We start from the raw sequence: 23,283 nt of genomic DNA, 5'->3' as shown, positions 1-23,283 counted from the left end.
TCCCTGTATATAGTGTCATGTTTTTAATTAATAATGCAATGTAAGCTAATAGATTTGCTGAGCGCCTAATAAGCTAATGTGATATTGTATACACAGGAGCAGGTTCACACTTTCAACAACATAAACAAGACAATGACAAGAAAAGTCACAGCAAGATGCCACCTGCTGCTAAAAATGTCAAATGTAATTCTCATGAAACGACATTAGATGCATTGATTATACTTAGGTGCCTCATGGAACAAGTGTCATCAGGTCCCCAGTGTGGAGTATGCTAGAATGCATATGCTGGTGTATAATTATGGTGAATATACAATATTTACAACATAAACACAGTGCAGTCAGTTGATAAGTATAAGCTTTAATATGGGAGCCAAAGATACAGAAAGCAACAACAAGGAAATGCATAGCAAGAAGTACTTTACAGCAACCGTCAATGTGTTGGTTTTCTATAGGGAGACACTTAGTGTTGATCTAGTTTTGAAGAGTGGCTTTGGCCTCCTTTAATGTAAGGGGACAATGCTCTGTCTGGGTGAAAGAGAAATTCATCATTTTTGGGTGGAAAAAATGGCAAACCTACTTAAACGCCCCAGCCCAGGTGCTCAATTATCCGGTCAGACTTTAGGGAGGAGGTAAGAGTGAGTCACCGGCTTGAAAGTGTAATGTGAGCACGCCTACACTAAAGTGCAGTGCACAACAAGATGGTTAGCTCCAATATGTTACATTGACTCAAACAAAACCAGCGGAGAATGCAAAGAGCCAGCGGGGGGGACGGACGGACAACAAATGAAAGCGTGTTGATCTGCTACATTGGTTTATAACTATCCTGGCTTTACAGAGTCTCCTCTATTGAGAAGGATTCAATGAGGATGCTTTTTGTCATTTGTCAGGTAAATACATCTCTGTCCTTCAACCCCCCCCCCCCCCCTCCCCCCTCTCCCCACGCACAGGGCTGGCCATTGATTATTTCAACCAGAGATTATACTGGGCGGATCCCGAGCTCTCCCAGATAGGGAGCATGAGATTGGACGGCTCAGACCCCCAGGTTACCATCAGCGACAGACACGGTAAAGCTCACTGCAAAACAAAGCACAGCATCTTCTTTTTAAATACATTGTCTCCCTCGTTTTTTTTATCAAATAATTGCAGCAAAAAAAATACCACTGCTTTGTGTGTGTGTGTGTGTGTGTGTGTGTGTGTGTGTGTGTGTGTGTGTGCGCGTGTGCGTGCGTGTGTCAGAAAAATAAGCTTCTAAACTATGTGTGTGTGAAGATCAATCTTCCCACACTGTGCTTTCTTGCTGCTTCTATCCTCCACAGGCTACACGCTGTCATTAATCCAAAGGCTTCAAGTGTTAAGAAAGGCTTGCTTGATCATGTTATCTTTTCTTTCTTTTCTTTTTTCTGCTGGAATTTACAGGAATTTCCCAACCGTACAGAATCGACATATTTGAAGACTACATCTATGGAACTGGACTCAAACATGAGGTGTTCAAGATTCACAAGTATGGCAAGCAGGCGGTTGAGTTTCTCAATCTGGGGATAGAGAAGCCCACCAATGTGTTGATCTCCCACCGGTACAAACAGCAAGATGGTAAGTTGTTATAAGTAACAAGTGTATTTGTTTTGTTTATTTTGAGGAATTAGAGATTGTAAAAAAATGAGGTTGGCCCTTTAAAAGGATAACTACTATTTTTACATGTTTGCAATTGTTTTAGATTTTCATCCTAGATTTATTTAAGGTATATCATCAGATAGAATGATCTATTTACTGTTTTATACTGATTTGCTACATTGAAACTGTGTTTTAAATGTGATGTAGCTATCACCGTTTACACTTTGATTGCCATTTCTGAGGGATGCTTAGAGAGAAATTGAAAATGTGTCTCCTTGTATAACGACTGCATGTGAAGATTACTGCACACAATACTACACTTTGTCTGGGAATGGTGGAACATACCCTGGCAGAAAACGTTAGTTAAAGAGAATCCCTCCAGGTGTTGTTAAGGTGAATACTGTAGGTGTATTATTAGTGATGAGCGATCCATTACTGGGTGAAAAAAGCTTCATGTCATCGTGAATTTATTGTGAGAAATGTTGAAAATGGTACCTTTTTAAATAATTCATGTTATTACAGAAAAACAATCTTCGAAACCTGCAACATCAAAATCCCACGCGTGTTTCCCTTAAAACAGCCGATCAATACAGCCGTGTCTTGCCTCCCACTTTCCTCATGTAGGAGACACACACTTCAGTTATGTCTTACATCTTTGCTGTTAATGGTTATAGAGCATCAGACAGCTCAGTCTTGGTCAGTTTTTTTTCACTTAAAGGGCAGCTGTTCCTTTCCCCGGAGACTCATTAGGCCAGCCGCATAGTGCCCAGCCTGCAAAAAGCTATACGCCATGAAGGCTTGATATCCTCAGAAAAACATAACATCCATTTAGATGTGTAGATTTGCTTTCATCCTCTATTTTGTTCAAGAAATTGGAGCACTAATTATTTTCAGTATGTACTGTATATAGGGTTTGTACAAGTTTGTTTCCAATAATGACTGGTAAGAAACATAAAGTGGATGGACAAAGTAAGCCTATATATTTTCATCAATAAACATTACTGTTCTGTTGAATCAGTTAACAGTTTTGCAAATTACAATTGCAGATTCATATTTTTGTTGACGTTTTTAAAGAATTGACTTTTGGCCCAGTTGATTTGGCCTCTTTACTCTTCCAGATGCCTCATGTTGCTTTTAAATGAATTAAAACGATCCTATTTTAAAGACGTATATGTGTCAGAGCGAGTCACTGCTGGGTATAGTTGTTGAACCTAACACTACCCACCTTTGTGGAAGTGTTGATTCTGAATTGATCAGAATCACGCCTTTCTTATGAGATGTTTACCTTATTGTCTCCACCCGCTGTATGTGGCTCCAGGAAGAGCACTTCAAAGTGCCTCTAATCAATTAGACAAGGGGAAAATCATAACACGTTGAGAAAAGCGTTGATTATTCAATCTGGAGACGAGGCCTGTGTCAAGTTATTCATTTGCCCTTGTGCCTCTCTCTCCGCTCCCAGGAAAATAACACCCTTCAAAAACAGAAATTAAAACACTTGAAATGAATGGCTTTACTCTGAGAAAGAACAAACACACATTCCACAAAACAAACAGGCCTTCCTCATCTCAAGCCCAGACTTACTGATTACCTACTTGGCTTTTTGTTTTTGCTACTTTATCCACAGCTTCAAATCCATGCCTGAGGATGTCTTGTGATTTCATGTGTCTGCTCAACCCAACGGGGGCCAGGTGCACCTGTCCAGAGGGGAAGGTGCTGGTCAATGGCACCTGTAGTGATGGCATGGTCTCAGGTAGGGCTACGCATGCATTCTGTGAGAGTCAGTTGCAGCTATAATGCAGTGTGGCGTATATAGGTGGGACACCTTAGCTTAAGAAACTAGAATATCAAAGAAAAGTTTTTTTTTATGTTATTTAATTCAAAAAGTGAAACTGTCATATATTCTAGAATAAACACACTTTTCAGAAGGTTGACATTTTTGTACTAGGAATCCTTTTTACGATTGGTTTCATGTAACACTGTTATATTTTGAGATACTGGATTTTTTTATTCCATGAGCTGAATGAATCTAGAATATATAAAAGTTCCACTTTTTGGTCTGGTCAATTATAGTCAAACTTTTTATACGCACCTGTACACTTTAAAACTCTTAAAACACTTCAAAACCTGTCAAAATAGAATATATAATTACAATTTAGCTGGGACCATGTTTGTCTGCTCAAAACCTTGGGTTCACACCTGTACATCATAGCACTGTCTGATGTGATTGACGGCTCCACATGGCAGTACAGTATGTGATATGAGCTTTTCTGTGGAAGGTGAACTGTGCCGCCCGCCCTGTGAGAACGGAGGCCGCTGCCTAGCCAATGAGAAGGGAGAGTGGAGGTGCTACTGCTGGCCTGACTTTTCAGGGGAGCGCTGTGAGGTCAACCACTGTACAGACTACTGCCTAAACGGAGGCACCTGCATGGGCTCCCCCCTGGGTAAGTCCATTTCACAAATATACTGTCAAACCACGGCTGAATTAATCGCACAGGTGTTCCTGTTTTTGGGTCAACCCCCTAATTGATCCATCCGTTAGTTGTTGTGTGTTTGTCTCTCATTTTTGGTATTACCATCACTAAAATCCAGTATTTACGAGTAGATTTGTCCATGTTAAATCCATGGTCATTTATATTCAGCTCTGGGCAGACCAAACTTTCTGAAGAAGAAAAATGACAAACAGACGTTTTCAATTCAGAGTTTCCATTCCATTTCCTCCTGTGCACTGACCCAGTGCATGATGGTATTCAATTGCATTTGTCTTACTTTAAACGTCCAGGCCTTTCTCACTTCAGCTTACAGCCCACTGCTGCAACGTTACATCTGCTAGTTGAGCAGTTTATTGTCATTGATGCTCCTATCGAACAAGCCTCAACGATATCAACCTCCTTTCATGATTTCTAGAACTTCCAGTTCTCCCCCACAGTTTAGTGAATGCATTTAAAATGTTAAGATGTCAAAGGTGGACTTGGTTTGGGATGCACAGCCCTATTAAAAAATACTATCATTGATTTACAAGCCTGTATATCATTTTCCCATCAGAGCAATTACCCACAACATCTCCATTTCCATTTGTTATAAACATACAACGTATTTGGCCTCATATGAAAAGTACGCTCTGTGTTTCCACATAAATGTTTATAATCTCCGGGTCCTTGCTCAAGTGGTCAATAAAATGACATCTAGTAAACAATATATATAAGCGTATAGTTCAGTTTGAGTGAGCCATAGCAGTTAGGTCGGACAGTTGGACGGATAAAAAAAGTGTGCATTTGATTTGTGCTGCAAATTGTTTTCATTAAAGGTTATTCCAATTCAAAAAAGGCACTATTTCACTCTTTACCCATGATTTGAAAGTGTTTGTTATTTCCCTTCAGCCTTTTGGAGAATGGGCCTGTCCAATAGGAAGTAAAGTGGTACTTTGTATTTCGTATATTTCATCCTTTTTTGTTTTCTTTGTATTGTTTGTTTCGATTTGTTAAACCCACTCTTCGTGACATGGTAAAGAAGCCATGATAATGACTGTGGCTCAGGGTTGAACTAGAGAAGGCAGGCAGGGCTTCTCTTTTTGTCAGTCTTATTTTGTTCTTCATTCACCATCTAAGTCCAAAATACTACACACAGTATGATGAATTGTATTGCTATTTGTAGTGGACAGCTAAGAGGAAAACAAAAAAGCGTTGTAATATTTGTTTTGCTGCTAGGGGCCTTTTGTTTCGTTCATGCTTGGCAATTGTTTTGTTTGTTTTTTCTCCAAATAGAAAGAGGGTCTGGCTGCATTGAGAACACGTCTTTGAGGCAAAACAATATCGCTCTAAAGGAGAGTGACTGAAGATGAGCCAGGGTGCCAAATATAGTCAAATGAGTTTCCTCAAGTCCCCCGCTCTGGTGATAAAAGGAGACGGAAGGCAACCTCACAATCAATAAGAGGCTGGAAATTGTCCAGTTGTATCTATAAAAAACACAAGGTGTCATTGAATATGCTGCTCTCCTGTCCCGCTGACTGAATGACCCAAGCTCTAACGGAACAATTGGCAACCAAAGACCTATTTAAACTTTAGACAATGACAACTGTTCTCAATGTTCTATGGTCTTATGAGATAATGTTTTATAAAATGTATTCACAATTCACATCTGTGTGTGTAATAATGATGATTATCGAACAAGCCTCAACAATCCTTTGATCAACACATCAAAGAGATTACCAAAATTGCGTTTTTTCACCTACGGAACATATCAAAAAAACTATCCAGTCTGTCCATGGCTGATGCGGAAATATTAATACACGCCTTCGTATCTTCTCGGCTTGACTATTGTAACGTACTGTCTGGGTTGCCCAGGGCAAGTACTCGAAGCTTACAAAAGGTACAAAATGCTGCGGCGAGGCTTTTGACCAGAACTAGAAAATATGACCACATCACCCCAGTTCTTGCGTCCCCCCACTGGCTCCCGGTTCATGTCAGATCCGACTTTAAGGTGCTGCTATTGACTTATAAGGCATTAAATGGGCTTGCTCCTTCGTATTTGTCTGACCTAGTTGCACGGTATGCCCCATCACGGGCACTACGGTCTACGACTGCAGAGCTTCTGTCTGTCCCCAGAGTTAAGAAAGCTGCCGGCAGCAGGACTTTCTCGTATTGAGCTCCTTCGTTATGGAACACACTCCCGATAGAGATCAGACAATCTGAGTTTATCGAAGTGTTCAAGTCTAAACTTAAGACTTATCTCTTTGAATGAACCTTTGGTTAGCGTCACTAGTAACAACCTGAGTGCAGACCATGGGATGCCCGGTGCGGTGTGTGGGTCTGGCATGTTCCCTTTCCACTACCTCCCCTTTGGCGCGCTCCCTCCTCTCTCCCCCTTTTCCCCTCGGGGAAGGGCCGCCCGTCGGACCCGCATGAGTCGGGCCCGGCATAATATATTGTATTTAAAGGTAGTTCCCCTCCCTCCATTTTAAAGGACTCATTGGTTTTATTCTACACTTCATGCTGTTTCTTGTTTAAGGTATACTAATATTATGCCACATTAAAAAAAAAAAGCAAAACAGTTCAAAAAGACACAATCTCCTGTCCAGCAACTGAGTTAAGTGTAACAACAAGTCAGTATTATCAACCAAAGGCAGGAAGCTTGTGCTTTTCCATCTGCAGTCTACGGTGTGGGTTCCCTAATTAAATAAACTCTACAAAATAAGGAGGCACATTTATGTTCACATAGATACTTTATTAATTATTTTGAAGGTGCTATAAGAAAAACGTGACTCTTAAAGTTAGATTTTTTGACAGCAATTTTCCAAGTACTTTATTAGGGGCTGCATATTGTAACATTTCCTACAATGTCCATAAATCCCTGGTACATCCCAACCTACACAGCCTCTATCAGATGAAGTGGTACAAGCTCAAGTAAGGTTTGAACTTAGCATGTCAAGGCTTTACTTATGTAATATTTTCTTTTACAACTTGAAAAAAATGCTTGATAGACAAGGCACAATGCATCTACTACTAGAACTATGTATCTACTAGTACAATTAATGAAACTTTACTGAATACAACAGTGTGCTAAGTTGACTAAGTAGGTAATAGTGTAGGCTAGATGCTAGCGGTGATGAAGACATGTAGAGCAAAGTTAAAGGTTGAGTAAGCGGAATGGTCAGTTTAGCTAACTTCCTGTCAGTGACTGCAGTTAGCAGTCCCCTCCCTCGTCCCCACATCACCACATTAATGCACTGCGGTCTTCAAGCAGCGAGTTATCTAGCATCATCTCAGATCTGGTTGAGGCGTACGGCCGGGAGCCGGAGGTTGTTAAACAGCGGGGCGTTCTGGATGAAGTTTGGCCGACCAAGAGTCACTGTTGACGGGGCTGGGTCCAGGCACACGACCGGGGGCCGGCCTGGAAGTAGCGAATGAGCTTGGCGTTATGGATGTGGCCGAGTTAGAGTGAGTGAACGTGGGTCTGAGGGTCCTCACAGTGTGCCCTTGAAAAACATACATTTAACTATGAAATTAGCATATATTATATAGTAATATTAAAACCTACATATGTAATATGTATATAGGCCAGTATCAAATATAATATAATCGTCATTCTACACAACAATCAAATATAATATTATCGTTATTCTACACAACAATGTGCTGCCGGATCTGCGCCACCAGATGGCGCCCGCGAAGTTAAACGTTTAGCCCAACCCACATTTAGCTACATTTTAGCCCCTCCTCGTTGGTTAGTGATAGAGAGCAGAGGTGAACGGGGTGAAGGAGGGTTACTGCGTGGACATTACACTGAGAGGACAGCAGCAGAGCTACAACCCTTAATAATAATAATAATAATAATAATAATAATAATAATAATAATAATAATAATAATAATAATACATTTTATTTGTAAAGCACTTTTCATAAAGTAATCTCAAAGTGCTACAGAAACAAAATAAACAAAAGACTAAGAGAAAAAAAATCAGACACGTTAAAATCAGCAGTAGATAAAACAGCTAAAAGAGATTAAATTGCAGAGAGAGAATAAGAACAACTAGGGACGACCTAGGAAAGCCTGTCTAAACAAAAAAGTTTTAAGCCCTTTTTTAAAGGTGACCACAGACTGGGGTTGTCGTAGGTGTTCAGGGAGGGAGTTCCAGATGTGGGGGGCAGCGAAGCAGAAAGCTCGGTCTCCCATGGTGCGGAGTCGTGTGCGGGGCTGATGGAGGAGGTTGGTACTTTGAGACCAAAGGTTAAGGGTGGATGAGTGAGGGGTAAGGAGGTCTTTGAGGTATTGCGGGGCGTTGCTGTGGGTGATGAGGGCGATTTTGTATTGGATTCTTGAGGTTATGGGGAGCCAATGGAGGTCTTGAAGAATGGGGGTGATGTGGTCGTATTTGCGGGTTTTCGTCAGAGTTATAAACTGTGATGGCTATGAGATGAGCGGCTCACGCAGGTCATGGCAAAATCTGATTGGTTTAATTGAAGGAGTGAAGTGAAATAATTCAGTCAGCTGACCTAGAGATATTGAGTTGTACCAAGAGAGAGAGAGAGAGAGAGAGAGACCAAAAAGATAAAATAAGCATGAAGATAGTCAGTCTTCCTTATTGAACCTAAGGCTAAGCTTAATTGAATCATGTTGTGTAGTCTGATTGTATTTGGAGAGCTGATGTGATAGGATTTTTCACTTTTTCCAAAATGTGTTATGCCTACCAACAATAAATCTCATTCCATACTAAATATTACTGAACAAATAAGTGGTGGGACAATAACTGTATATGTACCTTTGGCACACGCTTGTGGCCTTTGCTCTCATATCTCATTTCATAAATCATGGCACGGAGAGAATGATTTTGGGGGAAAAAATAGATTTTTAAATCTGGCCATTGTGCCTGAAGCTAAAGCTCTCTATGTACTGATCTGCTTCAGTCTGTGTTCTGATTCTCACATAAAAGCTATAGCACTGTGACTGTGAACAATCAAAACTGCTACAATCAATATCTTTATATAAGCGGTGGATTAAATGGTTGCCTGTAGTGTGTAGTGTAGTGCATTGTGATGTACACACAGAGGGTGGAGGCTGCCAGGCAACAATGGTCTGGACTCTAAACTTGGTCAGTGTATTTAAGATCCATATGGGTTCATAGCTAAAGCCCTGATTGGAAAAAGGCTTTTTGCAGGTGGGTGTCAGGGTCATCAAACGTTTACAGACGTTAGCAAGTTAAATAAAAGAAAAAAGCTGTTCACGCATAAATCGTACATGACCCCTGAATGACTACATTGTCCTGTGTGGAATTAAATTATGTGAAATGAATTGGTGTAAATATGTATGTTTTTTATTTGGTGGGGGTCGGTTGCATACTGTATTCTCACAAATTGTTAAGTTGCTCCCTTATAATGTATGAACAAAATCAACTATTCATTCATTCATTCATTCATTTATGTGGTGTGACATACAGCTGGGCTGGAAGTCATTTCACTGGTATTTAAATTGTATCTCATCCACTATCAGGAGTGTTGTATTTCCTCCACTTCCCCTTTTTAAAGTTTATTTTAGTTTGACCTTATCCGAATCAAGGATCTAAGCACATAGAGTGCTGTACGGATTGTAAAGCGGCCTGATGCAAATTGTAATTTGTAATTTCTGTATAGGATTCTTCCTGAAAATCTCCCTGTTAGAGATATTTCAGCCATGGAAAGCATGGGCACTGGGCAGAGCTAAAACACAGTGGAGGAATGATATGCATATTGTACATGTCCTGGGAACAGTTTGGGAGTCCGAAGGTGAACCTGGAGAACATAACTGAGGAAAAAGGACACCTTAGCGTTTCTCTATTGGTGCCAATCTGCGGGCAGGTTGACATGTTCACAAAAATGTGTCTTTAAGTGAGTGATAGATGGATGGAAGGATGGAGCTTTGCCTTTACTCTCTCCAAAGGACTGGATGCTTTTTTTATTGCCTCTGTTCAGTGCCTGCCTGGGAGTAGGATTTATAGATTGATGTCCAAGTGTGCACTGAAGCTGAACACAAACCAAGGTCAGCTTCGGTACAGTGGGTATTTTAGACAAACACAGGGTGTAAGGGTGTATTGTAATATTACCTATAGATAGAAAAAAACTATGCTGGCTCAAAGAAACATCAGTTAGAAAAGTTATGTTGGGAGTTGGCTAAAAAGACAATAGTTGTGAGTTGGATCAATGCATGCTCCTGCTCTATTATTAATCTTTCATTTTCCTCCTCTGTCCAGGTAAGCCTACATGCCGCTGTCCTGTTGGTTTCTCTGGCGCATTCTGTGAGAAGAGGATTTGTGACAACTACTGTTTGAATGGTGGAACATGTGACGTCACTCAGGGGAACCAGCCAGTGTGCCGCTGTATGGCCGAATATACTGGGGACCGCTGTCTTTACCGTGAGTCCTGCACCCCATTACTTGCTGTCCACATATTATTTTATTATCATAAATCTGGCCTTCATTCCATCGAAATGTGCCTCACAATTTTTGCCACAAGACAAATCGCAAATGAAAGCTTTGATTAGGATTCAGTTATGCGGCATAAACTCTATAGAAATAAGCATTTCAAAGTACACATCAAGACAACCCCCTAGAGTATTTCCACCACAAACGCCACATTGGTCTGTGTTTGCAGATAAACAATATCAAAGTGCCACGAGCAAGCAACCTGTGGGTATGCTGCGCTCAAGTGATAATGCCTTTTCTTTTGTCACTGTTTGTGGGCAAAGCAATTGCAACCGCACATCATTATATCTCCGACCATCGCTTACCCAAGGGCTGATGGATTTAATCTGCGTCTAAGATGTCCATTTGATGTCGATAATTGGTTTTCCAATCAAACCTTACTGTATGTTGCTAGTTTCTCATTACACACCCCAACCTGTCTCTCTCTGTCTCTCTCCCTCTGTCTCTCTCTCTGTGCCTCTCTCTCTGTCTCTCTCTCATCTCTCTGAATGTGCACAGACATCTGTCATCACTACTGTGTGAACTCCAAGGCCTGCACGCTCTCCAGCAGCGGCTATGTGGAGTGTGTGTGTCCTGCCAGGTTTGAGGGAAACAAGTGCGAGGTGGACAAATGTCTCCGATGCCACGGAGCTCCTTGCCTCATTAACGAGGAGACGGGAGACGTGGTGTGCAAGTGAGTGCCGGGTATCTTGCTGCTATTCTTGTCCCTCATCCATTTTTGCTGTAATGTCAGCTAGGCGTTATAGTTCTCTTCATTTTATGGAGAAGCATTCTACAGTGTATTCTGCAGTATGTATCCGCAGGCTTCTAGCTGACAGAATCTATTTGATAACATATTTAAAAATGACGTGGGCCACCCACTCTATAGCAATTTAGGTTATGGTGATGTTAGTGAATTAAAAGCTAGGTGAAATCTCTTCTTTTTTTCTATCTTTCTTTCTTTCTTTTTTTACACATGGATTATGCATATACTGTACTGTATTTGAGTCATTCTTGCTTCTTGTAAAAGTATAGTTTTCTTCTTGTCGCTAGCATCCATTATTTCTTCCCCCTCCAGTTGTACAAATGGCAGAATAGCACCGAGCTGTCAGCTGTGTGACGGATATTGTTACAATGGAGGCACCTGTCACCTGGACCCCGACACCAGCCTGCCTTTCTGTCAGTAAGTCACTGCTTAATGGGTGAAGGAAAATGCGGTGGGGGAAAAAAAATGAAATGTTCGCCAGTATTATTCACACTCTTACTGTTTCCATTCAAATGATGGCTCTGTGCCCGAGAAAGGCCTGGCTTTAGATCGCCAAGGGCTATCATTTCCCCCTGCTTGGAGAACTGTGCAAGATGGATGTCTTCCTCTGGAGAAGAAATCCTTAAATTTGAGGAAAGGTTTGATGTCACTATGCAGAGGCCGGGGCACAGCAGGAGACTGAGTGCCTGTACAACCACCATGTGCTGTGTGACACCTCACTGTGACACAAGCTTTTTAGGCAGAAGAAGGAAAAGCAATTGGTTTCAAAACCTTCAAAGAGCCCCGTTTGGAACATATCACACTGTTCCTGGTTTCAGTTAAGCGCTAATGTCAGTCCTCTCCGACTCTTTTTAAGGAGTTGGCTTCACAGGTTTGCTCTTTAAAAAGGCAGCGGAGGCATGGCATGTGTCAGTGGTAGAACATGCTATGAAATTCAAAAGACAAAAGCTTGACTGGCAGGCACATGGAAATCATAGTGAGAGGTTACTCAAAGTGCTGCCCATAGATTTAATACCGCCTCCACTATAATCACATGCGGCGCCGTGGTAAAAATACCTTCAAGGAAGAAATTGGAAATCCATTTCTTGATTTTCTTTTTTAACTGCCCATTGTCCGACGTGGTTAAATTGAAATTTGCAGTCATCACTCACAAATTCCAGGGGATGGAATCAATTTCTATGCAAATGATTCCATCCTATTCGATGAGGTTAACAGATCCTGATAATGTGGTTTATTATTTGCCGCTTTAGAACCGAGATTATGTGAGATGATGGATAAGCCTCTGTCAAGAAATCATAATGTTTGACCTGAATACTCTGAGTAAATGTGTATTTCATCAAGCCTACCCAAAGCCAAAACACCTTGCAGAGCAGAGCTGCTTCATTTGTAATGATATTTCTTGCATTAAACACTTGAGAAAAAGGTTTTAAGAGATTTTTTAAATTGCATCTGCATTGCAATAAAGACGGACATGGCAAACAACTAAGGCCCCACCACGATTCACTGAGTATAATTTAAAAAGAAAATGATTACTAGACCATGATACTGTCTAAGACGAATTGGCAAACAGTATCCAATGGACCTCAGGTTTGAACAGGTGTATATTCTACTCAAATTAAACCCATGACATAGTTTTATTCTTAAGAGTAAGTAAGAGATATCCAGGTACAAAGGATTTTGCTGAAAAGTAGTTGACACACAGACATAAGTTTTGTTTAGAAAATATTCTCCTGCAGATTTTTGACAATCCTTCAACTTGATATTTTGTAACTCTTTTCTACCTTGACAACGTTGCCACAGGGTTGGATCCAATCAACAAGTCCAATGTTGGTTGACAAATTGTAACACAATTTTAGAGAGATGAAAGACATCTCATACTAGCTAAGAGAAATCGGCATCCACTACAGCAGTTGCTGTTACTAATTGAAATATTAGTTATTTTAACACAGTTTGTTATTATATGAAGCAGACAAAAGTGCAATTCTCATGAAAACAGCACAGGTTACTTACTGTATGAAATGGCAATTTTGTTATACATTAGAACTCAGCTACTCTTTCCTCCTAAAACCTTTTTTTATTGTTAGCAATGATCTGTGCTGTCTGAACCATAGATAGTATATAAAATGGATGTAGCATCCGGGCTGACCTCAGTTATTCCTACTGCATCCAACTCTCCTGGCTTATGCTCGTCGCCATCTTGTGAGATTTTTACTCCGCCTCACTCCTCTTGCTGAAAAAGGGCATTGATGTGACGTCAGGGGGAGGGAGATACGCCTGTCTAGCTGACGTATACCTCCGAGGAGAAGTGAGGGACAACGGGCAGATAGCTCAAGAGATCGCGCCCCTAATTATTCATACATTTTAACCTCCAAAAGAATAAAAACTAAAAAAAATCACCCCCCTCAGTGTTGTCATGGAGATATAACCTAAACATACAGACTAGAATGGTTTTGTTGACCAGCCCGTATAGGTTTAATAAGGCCTGAAAAACGGCCTGTCACAAGGGAGTCAACGAAAAATTGCTCACTTTTGGTACCACAATGTACTGCAATGTTTGTCACTTCCTCATTGGATGCTGTGGTTGGGGCTTGGTCTGAACACATGTAGAGTGTGCAGTCCTTCATTCAGACAGGTCTTAACTTGTCCTCACCCGACACCTCAACTTGCTCCTGGTCTGGACTCTTGACTCTTCTGTCAAACCATGGCGTTTATCCCTCTACGGTCTGGGGATTATTAAAGGACACTAAAAGCTTTCTTAAAAATGATTATCCTTATCAACAGAGGATGTGAGCCGTATGACACAGACACACTGTCGAGAAAGGTTCAATTCCAAGGCAGGACAGTTGGGATTTTAAAGGTGCTACTACGGAACTTTGAAATATTTCAAAAGTTCTGAAACAGTCTAATTTTTCATCTAATAGCAAACGTAGTCAGCAGACCATCAGTGCAAAAAATGCTATTTTTATATAGTGTTTCTTATTGCCTTTGTCATGGGTACGCTCACCCAGGAACTACAGCTGGCGTAGTAAAAACAATAGCGCTTTTGTCCAAAGGGGGTGCAGGAATTAACACAAACTGAAAGTTTCTCGGAGCACCTTTGCATTAGCTTTCCAGTTCCACTTTGGCTTTCAATGTGACAGATGTTTTATGAATTATTTCAAGTGCTTGGGGGGGTTGTTTATGGAATAATATTATTCCTCAAACACAACTACAAGTGAGTGAACAATTGTTGACTGACTGTGGACATTAAAGTACAATTGTCTTTTGGGATTTCCTGTGTTTGTGTTAGAATATGATATATACAATCTACATGTATTATATTTATTTAATTATCCGTTGGAATTAAGTCTAAATAACATTTCGTTTTTTGTGTGTGTTTTTTCTTCTGCTGTTTAGTTAATGTTTTATTTGTTATCACTTGACCAACGATCGTAGTTGGTAGCCTCCTATTATAATCACAAACATTACGTCTCAAGAAAAACCCACATCTAAGAAGTGGAAACACTGTAACAGACTCTTCTCCTGCAGATGTTCCCTACGTAAATTGATTTGTGTTCTTGTTTATTTTGCTCGATGCAGACATAACATGGTCTTACTCCTAAAGCTCCTGAAAGAGATGTGTCAGTCAGTGTCCAGTCATCAGGCAGCCAACAGTTTATAACCATATATACATTCTCTGGGCCCTTTTATCAATCCCAACACAATGTTTTGCAGCTGCACGTCAGGGTTCAAGAACCAACGTTGTGATGAGCTGGCCAACCCCTGCGATTACTTCTGTCAGAATGAGGGGATGTGCACATTAACAGCTCTTAACAAACCACGCTGCAAGTAGGTCCTTCTCACCTCTCCAGCTGTATATACTCAGAGACCACTCACCTCCTTTGTCCTCGCCCAACACCTCAACTCCATCCGGCTCCATCTTCAGCCTCAGCCCAGCATATATTGTTACGGTGTCACCTTGAGGCAACTTATCATTTAATAAGCGCTCGAATAAGTTATACAAAGTTGGTTTGAAAAGAAGTGAGCTGAAAGATAGCATTGTGACATTGCACTGCTCAGAGCACTAGATTAAAATAGCATTCATTAGTAGTTTAAGTTTCTTGGAGTCTCCTCTGTTTGCCTCTTCTTCAGCTAGTCCTACAAGACTCCACGGCTAATAAATAGGTTAGCATATAACCCTACAATGAACTTCTTTTACACAGCTTTTCATACGAACTAAGTAAACCAGATATAACATATTAAATAGTGAGCTTTACAAGTGCTGGTCAGCAGTATATTATTACGCTTGTACAGAGCCGCCAGGGTAGCTGTTTCTCGTTCCCAATCTTTTATTTATGCTAAGCTAACCCTCTGCTTACCATAGCTTCATATTTACCACACACAGGAGACTGGTATCAGTCCTCTTATCTAACAATCGACAAGAGAGCAAATAACTACTAATTGTTCTATTTCTTATTTTACATTTTGAGCAGGTATTTGCTGATGTAGCTCTTATTACATTATCAGTTGCTAAGTGACTCCGTACCTTTCTGCTGCCCCTCACTACCACTCATACACCCATCATCTCATGCAATCGTTACCCAGCACACACAGCACTCAGGTGGGGGTGGGAAGGGAAACTAAAACGTAACACTGTCTTTGTGATGTATCCGTTATGGGTCCATCTGTGCATTTGCAACCTACGCATGATGGCAACTTGAATATGTTTTGTCATTGACCAGTTATTACGTACACATATGACTTAAGTAGACCGACCGTCTCATCAGTGATTGGTGTTTATCATGTATGCCTTCAACACAGGTCTAAAGGAATTAGTCTTTTCCATGGTTTATGCCTCTCAATGGAGATCAAACTCCCCGTTGCCCCCTCCCCCCCCCAATTCCCCCATCAACATCCATGTCGCTGGTGGCATTTTTGTTCTACAAGAGCGTGATTTATTTCCCGTGTGTATGGGGCTGCATTCTCCTTTTTTTTATAGCCCGTTGTTTCCGATTCTGAGAGTGCATGTAATTTAGAGTAATTTCATTCTGTCATCATCCAGTCCGCAGCCCACCAGCTCACTCATGCTTCACGGACCCATCTGCGTCAGTTGCGCGACACTGGATATCACCTCCTCTAACAAGGGTCATACATCACACCTATCCGATCCCATCGGAAAACACAAATGAGCTGCAGACACGTTGTCCCGCTGTCATCCTTTGATTTTTTTTTCTTCTTTTTTTCTTCTTCTACACTGAATATTCAACATGTAAATTCACACGCACACTGTTTATTGACACAGCCTGTATGTACATAGTGCTCTCTCTCCAGGTGGTGTTTTGTTTGTGTGGGGATCAAAGCACTTCATAGCAAAGACTGAATCATAATGTGTGTTGCATATGTAAGCCACAGTCACTTCATAATGCAGTTCATTTTTCGCAAAAGGTGTTTTCTCAGCAGTCTTTTCCCACAAGACAGTAAGTTTGCTAATGGTAGTTTTATTTTTACTCTCTTTTGACCTCCTTCAGATGCTCAGCCAATTGGGCAGGAACACAGTGTGAAAGACCCGCCCCTAAAAGCAGCAGATCAGATAATACCGGCGGAGGTGAGTACTGGGAATTTCAAGAACCCCCTTCTTAGAACAACCTTACAATCTTTTCCCGTAAGAATAAATGTATATATCTTTAGTACAGTGCCCCTATTCCATTGCAGTGGAATGATCACATGTACATCTGAAATTATCCATGGGTTGGAGCAAGTTTATACTTACTTTCTCAACCCACGCCACAACATTGGATTTGGGACTGACTGGAACCCTAACTAAGGCATTACTGAACTCCATCCAACCTTGCCAGTTTGCAGTATTTGACCAGAGAGGAGTTTACTCAGCATCTTCTGCTCATTCTGAATGAGGAGCTGCTGTCATCGTGCCCGTCAGAGTTCAGCAATGTGTCTGTCTGACTTCAAATGAACTAAAATGAATACAGTGAAATCTCCTAAGTGTTAAGAAAATAGCTTTACGTACCATGTTGGGAGTTCTACTAGTCCTAATCCTTTTAACTAACTTTGCTTGTCAAATTGATGCATGTCTTCATAGGATACTGTATATGCCTTTCGTTAGCCTCATAGCATAATTACCTAAATCATATTTACTCTACTTTCACTCTACATCTACTCTATTCTACATCTAATCTACTGTACCCTACTCTATAACCCTTAAAATATGACTTAGGCTTAGACTTATGCTATTAGGCTAACGAAAAGTAAATGTAGAGTAGAGTAGATGTAGAATAGAGTAGATGTAAAGTAGAGTAAATATGATTTAGGCAATTATGCTATGAGGCTAACGTCATATACATATTAGTATATAGCATGAATGTACATGGCAGCAGCTTTGTAAATGGATTGCAGTGTGCTGGCAACCAAGACCACGGATAATATTTTTAAAGGTGGCTTTATTTGAATCCACGTTCAGGCACATGCAACGTGTCACATTTGAAGCCATCTGGACTCATCTCTCCTCTATCTGTCTGTCTGTCTCCCAGGGAGCATAGCTATCATTGTGCCTCTGGTCCTGCTGGTAATCTTGATTGTGATGGTGGTAGCAGGTGTTTACATCTGCAGACGGAGGCAAAGGTAAGTAAATAAATAAATAAATAATTAATAAATAAATAAGAAAGAGGCTTCCGAGCAGCAACACATGATGAGTGATTCGACGCTGCACTGATTTAAAGGATGAATGGAATTATTTTCTTTGTATAACGCAAGTTGTTTGTTTCCACAAGTTGAGCAGAATTCCTTACCTTTGCACTCAGGGCCTCTCGTTGTAATTCAGCTTTTAGGTCTGCCCAGCCAAATGATGTAGTCCAAGTGTGCCAGAGCGCTGTGATGTGATTTGTTGTGTGGAGCTGTGTGAAGCGGTACAGCATGTTGGCCTGCTTGTTGTGTATCATGTTAATGACGGCTAGCTCCACACACCTCAGGGGGAAACGTGTCCAGAGGCAGCCTATGACAAACGGAGGGATAAATGTGGAGATCGGGAATCCGTCGTACAACATGTATGAGGTGGACCATGACAACCACGCTGACGCAGGCAGCCTGCTGCGACCAAACTTCACGCTGGACCCTCACAAGGTTGGCTTATTGACCTCAATGTTTAACTAAACCCCAATAATGCAAACAGCTCACTACAAAACTGGCTCAGTGTGCAAAGCAAATGTAATGTTTTAGTCTTGGTTGTTTTTCTGCAGTGAGACACTACAGCAGTGTATGAGGGCCACCATTACTCACAACATATGTGTTCATTGTCTTGTTTTACAAGGTCATTACCACGTTATATATGATGATATCTGGGACATTGAAACCCTCCTTTGACCACTCTACCTTTATTAAACTCACCAAGGACAACACACATAATACAATCACGCTTTGGGAGACTATCGAGGGATAGGATCAGAGCACAATACCAATACAGGCAGCATCAATTCAACGTTCTACTTGTTTGGCAGAAGATCCACTTACCAGTTGAGGTTAATGGTACTGCTGCTGAAATTATAGCAAATAGTAGAGCTACTCTTTCTGCTGTGAAAACTAAGTCTGTACTCAGAGCCCACTAATTTTTTGTGGATGGGATATTAAATGGATCAAATTGTCATACCTGTCCAACAGTCTACACTAGATAACCCATATTGACAAACTGAACATGTTTTGGGAACTTTTGAAAATGTATTAAAAATCGAAAAGAGAATTATCTCATTTCCATAAGTATCCAGACCCTTAATTCAGTACTTTGGCAGCAATTACAGCTTTAAGTCTTCTTGGGTACGTCTCAACAAGCTTTGCACACCTGGATTTGCAACGTTGATCCCGTTCTACCTGGAAGATCCTCTCAAACTCTGTCAGATTGGATGGGAAGTGCAAGTGAACTTTCATCTCCAGGTCTCTCCAGAGAAAGCTCTATCTATGGGGTTTAAGTCTGGGCTTTGGCGGGGGCCACTCATTGACAGTCAGAGAATTGTCCCAAATCTCTTTTGGGTTGTCATTCAAATGGTATTACATTAGGTTTTTGTAGAGATTTTGTTAAATCTATCTAGTATGCATGAATGCGCTGGTGCCATGAACCGAGAGGACTTTTCATCCAGCTGGTGATTTATTCTGGTCACGTCCTTCAAGCCCACATTAACACTCAGCATATCAAAGGAATCATAACACCTTCACTGATGTGGTTATCTAGCTCACCTGCTAGGGCTTCAAGCCTAATGCTTTTGCTTCTTTCCATACCAACTTTGACACTTGCTATTGTGAGTCCAATCTGGCTGTATTTCCAACAGAAGCACGCTGGCTTGAATGTAAACTAGCTTCTGTATTTCTTTCTTTGTCTCCTACAGTTCCCTACTTCTTTAATTCAGTGCAGCTGTTTTGTTCTATTTTACCATAAGTTATATAGCCCACAACTACACTGATTATACAGAAATAACCAGTAGAAGATGACCATGCATTCTTATGATTATACAGTCATATGAAAAAGTTTGGGAACCTCTCTCAGCCGGCATTATAATTGACTCTGCTTTCACAAAAAAAAGATAAAAGTGGTATGTCTTTAATTTACCAGGAACAGCTAAGTACTGGGATGTTTTCCAAACAAAGATTTTTTGAAAAGCAGTATTTGGTTGTATGAAATAAAATAAAATGTGAAAAACTGGCTGTGCAAAAATATGGGTACCCTTGTGGTTTTGTTGATTTTAATGCCTGTAACAGCATGTAAAACTGATGACTTTAAACGCAAAGTTGGTTGGATTATGTTGTTAAGCCTTGAACCTCATATAATTGTCTGTTTAATCATGGGAAAATGTATTTTAGGTGCATAAATGCAAGTTGCACTTCTCTTTGACTCTCTGCTGAAGTGAAACAGAATGGGATCATCAAAACAGCTCCAAAAAGATCTGAAAAACAAAGATTGTTCATTGTCATGGTTTAGGGGAAGGCTACAAGAAGCTTTCCCAAAGGTTTCAATTGTCAATTTCGACTGTAGGGAACGTTGTCAGGAAATGGAAGGACACAGGCATAGTGGCAGTTAAACCCAGGCATGGCAGACCAAGAAAAAAACAGGAGCGGCATAGATGGAGGATTGTGAGAATGGTTGCACACAACCCACAGATCACCTCCAAAGATCTACAAGAACATCTGGCTGCAGATTGTGTATCTGTACATCGTTCAACAATTCAGCGCAATTTGCACCAAAACACCTGCTTTTTATAAAGACCAAATAACTTAATTTTTGTCTCATCAGTCCAAAGCATTTTCTTCCAATATGAAGCTGGCTTGTCTAAATGATCTTTAGCATACTCCATGCAACTGTATCTGTGGCGTGGGCGCAGAAAGGGCTTCCTTCTCATCACCCGGCCATACAGATGTTTTGGTGCAAATTGCACTGAATTGTAGAACCATGTACAGATACACAATCTGCAGCCAGATGTTCTTGCAGGTCTTTGGAGGTGATCTGTGGGTTGTCTGCAACCATTCTCACAATCCGCCGCATATGCCGCTCTTGTACTTTTCTTGGTCTGCTAGACCTGGGTTTAACTGCAACTGTGCCTGTGTCCTTCCATTCCCTGACAACGTTCCTTACAGTAGAAATTGACAATTGAAACCTTTGGGAAAGCTTCTTGTAGCCTTCCCCTTAACCATGGCAATGAATAATCTTTGTTTTTAAGATCTTTTGGGAGCTGTTTTGATGATCCCATTCTGTCTCACTTCAGCAGAGAGTCAAAGAGAAGTGCAACTTGCATTTAGGCACCTAAAATACATTTTCTCATGATTAAACAGACAATTCTATGAGGTTCAAGGCTTAACAACATAATCCAACCAACTTTGCGTTTAAAGTCATCAGTTTTACATGCTGTTACAGGCATTAAAATCAACAAAACCACAAGGGTACCCATATTTTTGCACAGCCAGTTTTTCACATTTTATTTTATTTCATACAACCAAATACTGCTTTTCAAAAAATCTTTGTTTGGAAAACATCCCAGTACTTAGCTGTTCCTGGTAAATTAAAGACATACCACTTTTATCTTTTTTTTGTGAAAGCAGAGTCAATTATAATGCCGGCTGAGAGGGGTTCCCAAACCTTTTAATATGATTGTATGTGTGTATCTGTTTGCTGTTAGCTGTGTGTAGTCAATGTAGCGTTAACACTGTAAACAGAGGTGGTGCTTGTTGTGTTGCAGGGCTGGTGTGTAAAATCCACTGACCCTCGCAACTTGGGCCTCAATAATGTGCCCAAGGAGGTCATCCCTGGACAGGTGAATTGTACAATATTCTGTTAATGTTTGCCATCAATCAAAAAAGAAACGATCATCATGTTGGTGAGCATGTGTGCATTGTGCAGTTACCTGGCAAACATTGTGAACTGAGTTGAAATGATTACGAAATGTGAATGGGGCCAAATCAAGTATATCATAAAGTGTATCCAAAACTACATCCATACTGTAGATACAATTGTGCTTGCATGGCTGTATGTTTAAATGGACTTCTTCATGCATGTGCATGTCTGTTACTGTACTATTGCTGACTGATTAACGATCCACTAATACCACTAGCATGAGTGTTGTCCTGTACTTTTCGTTGCACTTCTTCCCTCAATTAAACCCAGATGTTTCACTTTGTCAAACCTTAATAATCCCAGTGGACTTTTCTTAAAGCTGCACTAATCCATCATTTCCAATATAAGTGTTAGCTCTATTGACCCTGTGTAATGTGAAACACAAGGTTTCTTGTAGTGATGAAACAGGAGACAACTAGTTATCCCTCAACTTTGTAGGTCCCCACAACTCTTCAAAGTGCCTTAGACTCTGTTCGCTTATTGTTATAGCATAATGCAAACTGGCCAGCAAGCACACAGCAGGCGGCCCTTTTCATCAAAGAAGCTATGATGAACCGACTTTGCGCCGTCTGCCCAGCACTGAACGACAGACAAAAAATCTGAGCAGCTAACTACACTTTTGCAAATATTGAAGCATTGTAAGGCTAAAGAGTTGGAGGATTGCGGGGAATAAAACATTGCATACTGGAAATCAACATTGGTTACCACTTAACTTTGTAAGATGATATGTCAGATGTTGTGTTTCCAGCCGGCTCCAGTGCCATCAAGTGGTCAGAAATATATCAGTGCAGCTTTAAGACCCCCGCTGTTCATAGGTTATTGATATTAATAAAGAAAACCTGTTTATCTTCTATTTTTTCCATACAGCCCATGAACTACTCCAACCCAGTGTATGCAAAGATATATATCGACGGGCAAAACTGCCGGAAGCCGGTCATCAGTATTGATGAGAGGAGAGAGCTACTCCCAAAGAAACTAGAGGGGACAATTCATGAAACCGCCGCATAGCCTAACTTTACACTTTGTACTTCTTTTATACCACAATGTACAATGTATAATAGGACGGAGGAAACAAGATTTTTTTCTTAGGTTTTACTGGTTTAGCATCAGCATAATGTCCTGTTGGTGCGCTGAAGACTTATATTTTCCATTTACTGTTTGCTTTCTAATTTTCGTCACACATAAGTTATACAGCGCTACACTGTATACTGTGAATGACAATGAAGTAAAGCTGCTGATTTGCAAAAACTTTATTAACACCAGAAGCCACACTTGTGCACAGTTTAAACCTTAAAATACAGTGCTAAAATTTGTAACCATACTTGTTTCTAGTTTCAATGGAATACAGACACTGTGCCGTTTTGTGAAAGGTAATGAAGGCAGGTTTGCTCAATTTTTCTGAACAAATGTAAGTAGAGAAAGAGTGACATGGGTTGTGTCTAAGGCTCTATTATTTCTTTCTTTCTTTTTTGACATGCCATATGACATACGGACCACAAAGCTTCACACCTGAGCAGTGAAGTTTGATATTTTTTCAGGTTCTGTCCTTTGTTTTCCCTCCTCGTTACCTGAAATATTGTTAGTACTGGGTTTTTCCAGTAAATGCCATAATAT

The 23,283-nt window shown here is 40.7% G+C and overlaps 1 protein-coding gene across 1 annotated transcript in view; it reads left to right on the top strand.

Annotated features, from left to right (window-relative positions):
- Positions 1-22,677, top strand: part of lrp1bb (low density lipoprotein receptor-related protein 1Bb) — a gene marked incomplete at both ends in the record, with an annotated part of 302,818 nt that extends 280,141 nt beyond the window's left edge. The window contains 13 exons of the mRNA XM_080038312.1: positions 948-1,064; positions 1,417-1,590; positions 3,236-3,361; positions 3,888-4,052; positions 10,331-10,492; positions 11,060-11,234; positions 11,619-11,723; positions 15,021-15,134; positions 16,814-16,890; positions 17,831-17,921; positions 18,269-18,419; positions 21,515-21,589; positions 22,537-22,677. Coding sequence (XP_079894438.1) covers positions 948-1,064; positions 1,417-1,590; positions 3,236-3,361; positions 3,888-4,052; positions 10,331-10,492; positions 11,060-11,234; positions 11,619-11,723; positions 15,021-15,134; positions 16,814-16,890; positions 17,831-17,921; positions 18,269-18,419; positions 21,515-21,589; positions 22,537-22,677 — 1,673 coding nt within the window. The remainder of the gene's footprint in view (positions 1-947; positions 1,065-1,416; positions 1,591-3,235; positions 3,362-3,887; positions 4,053-10,330; positions 10,493-11,059; positions 11,235-11,618; positions 11,724-15,020; positions 15,135-16,813; positions 16,891-17,830; positions 17,922-18,268; positions 18,420-21,514; positions 21,590-22,536) is intronic.
- Positions 22,678-23,283: the final 606 nt, after the last annotated feature.

The sequence above is a fragment of the Ammodytes marinus genome (assembly GCF_949987685.1).
Source record: "Ammodytes marinus genome assembly, chromosome: 12".
NCBI lineage: Eukaryota > Metazoa > Chordata > Actinopteri > Uranoscopiformes > Ammodytidae > Ammodytes > Ammodytes marinus.
This window is presented reverse-complemented; position numbering and strand designations above follow the sequence as displayed.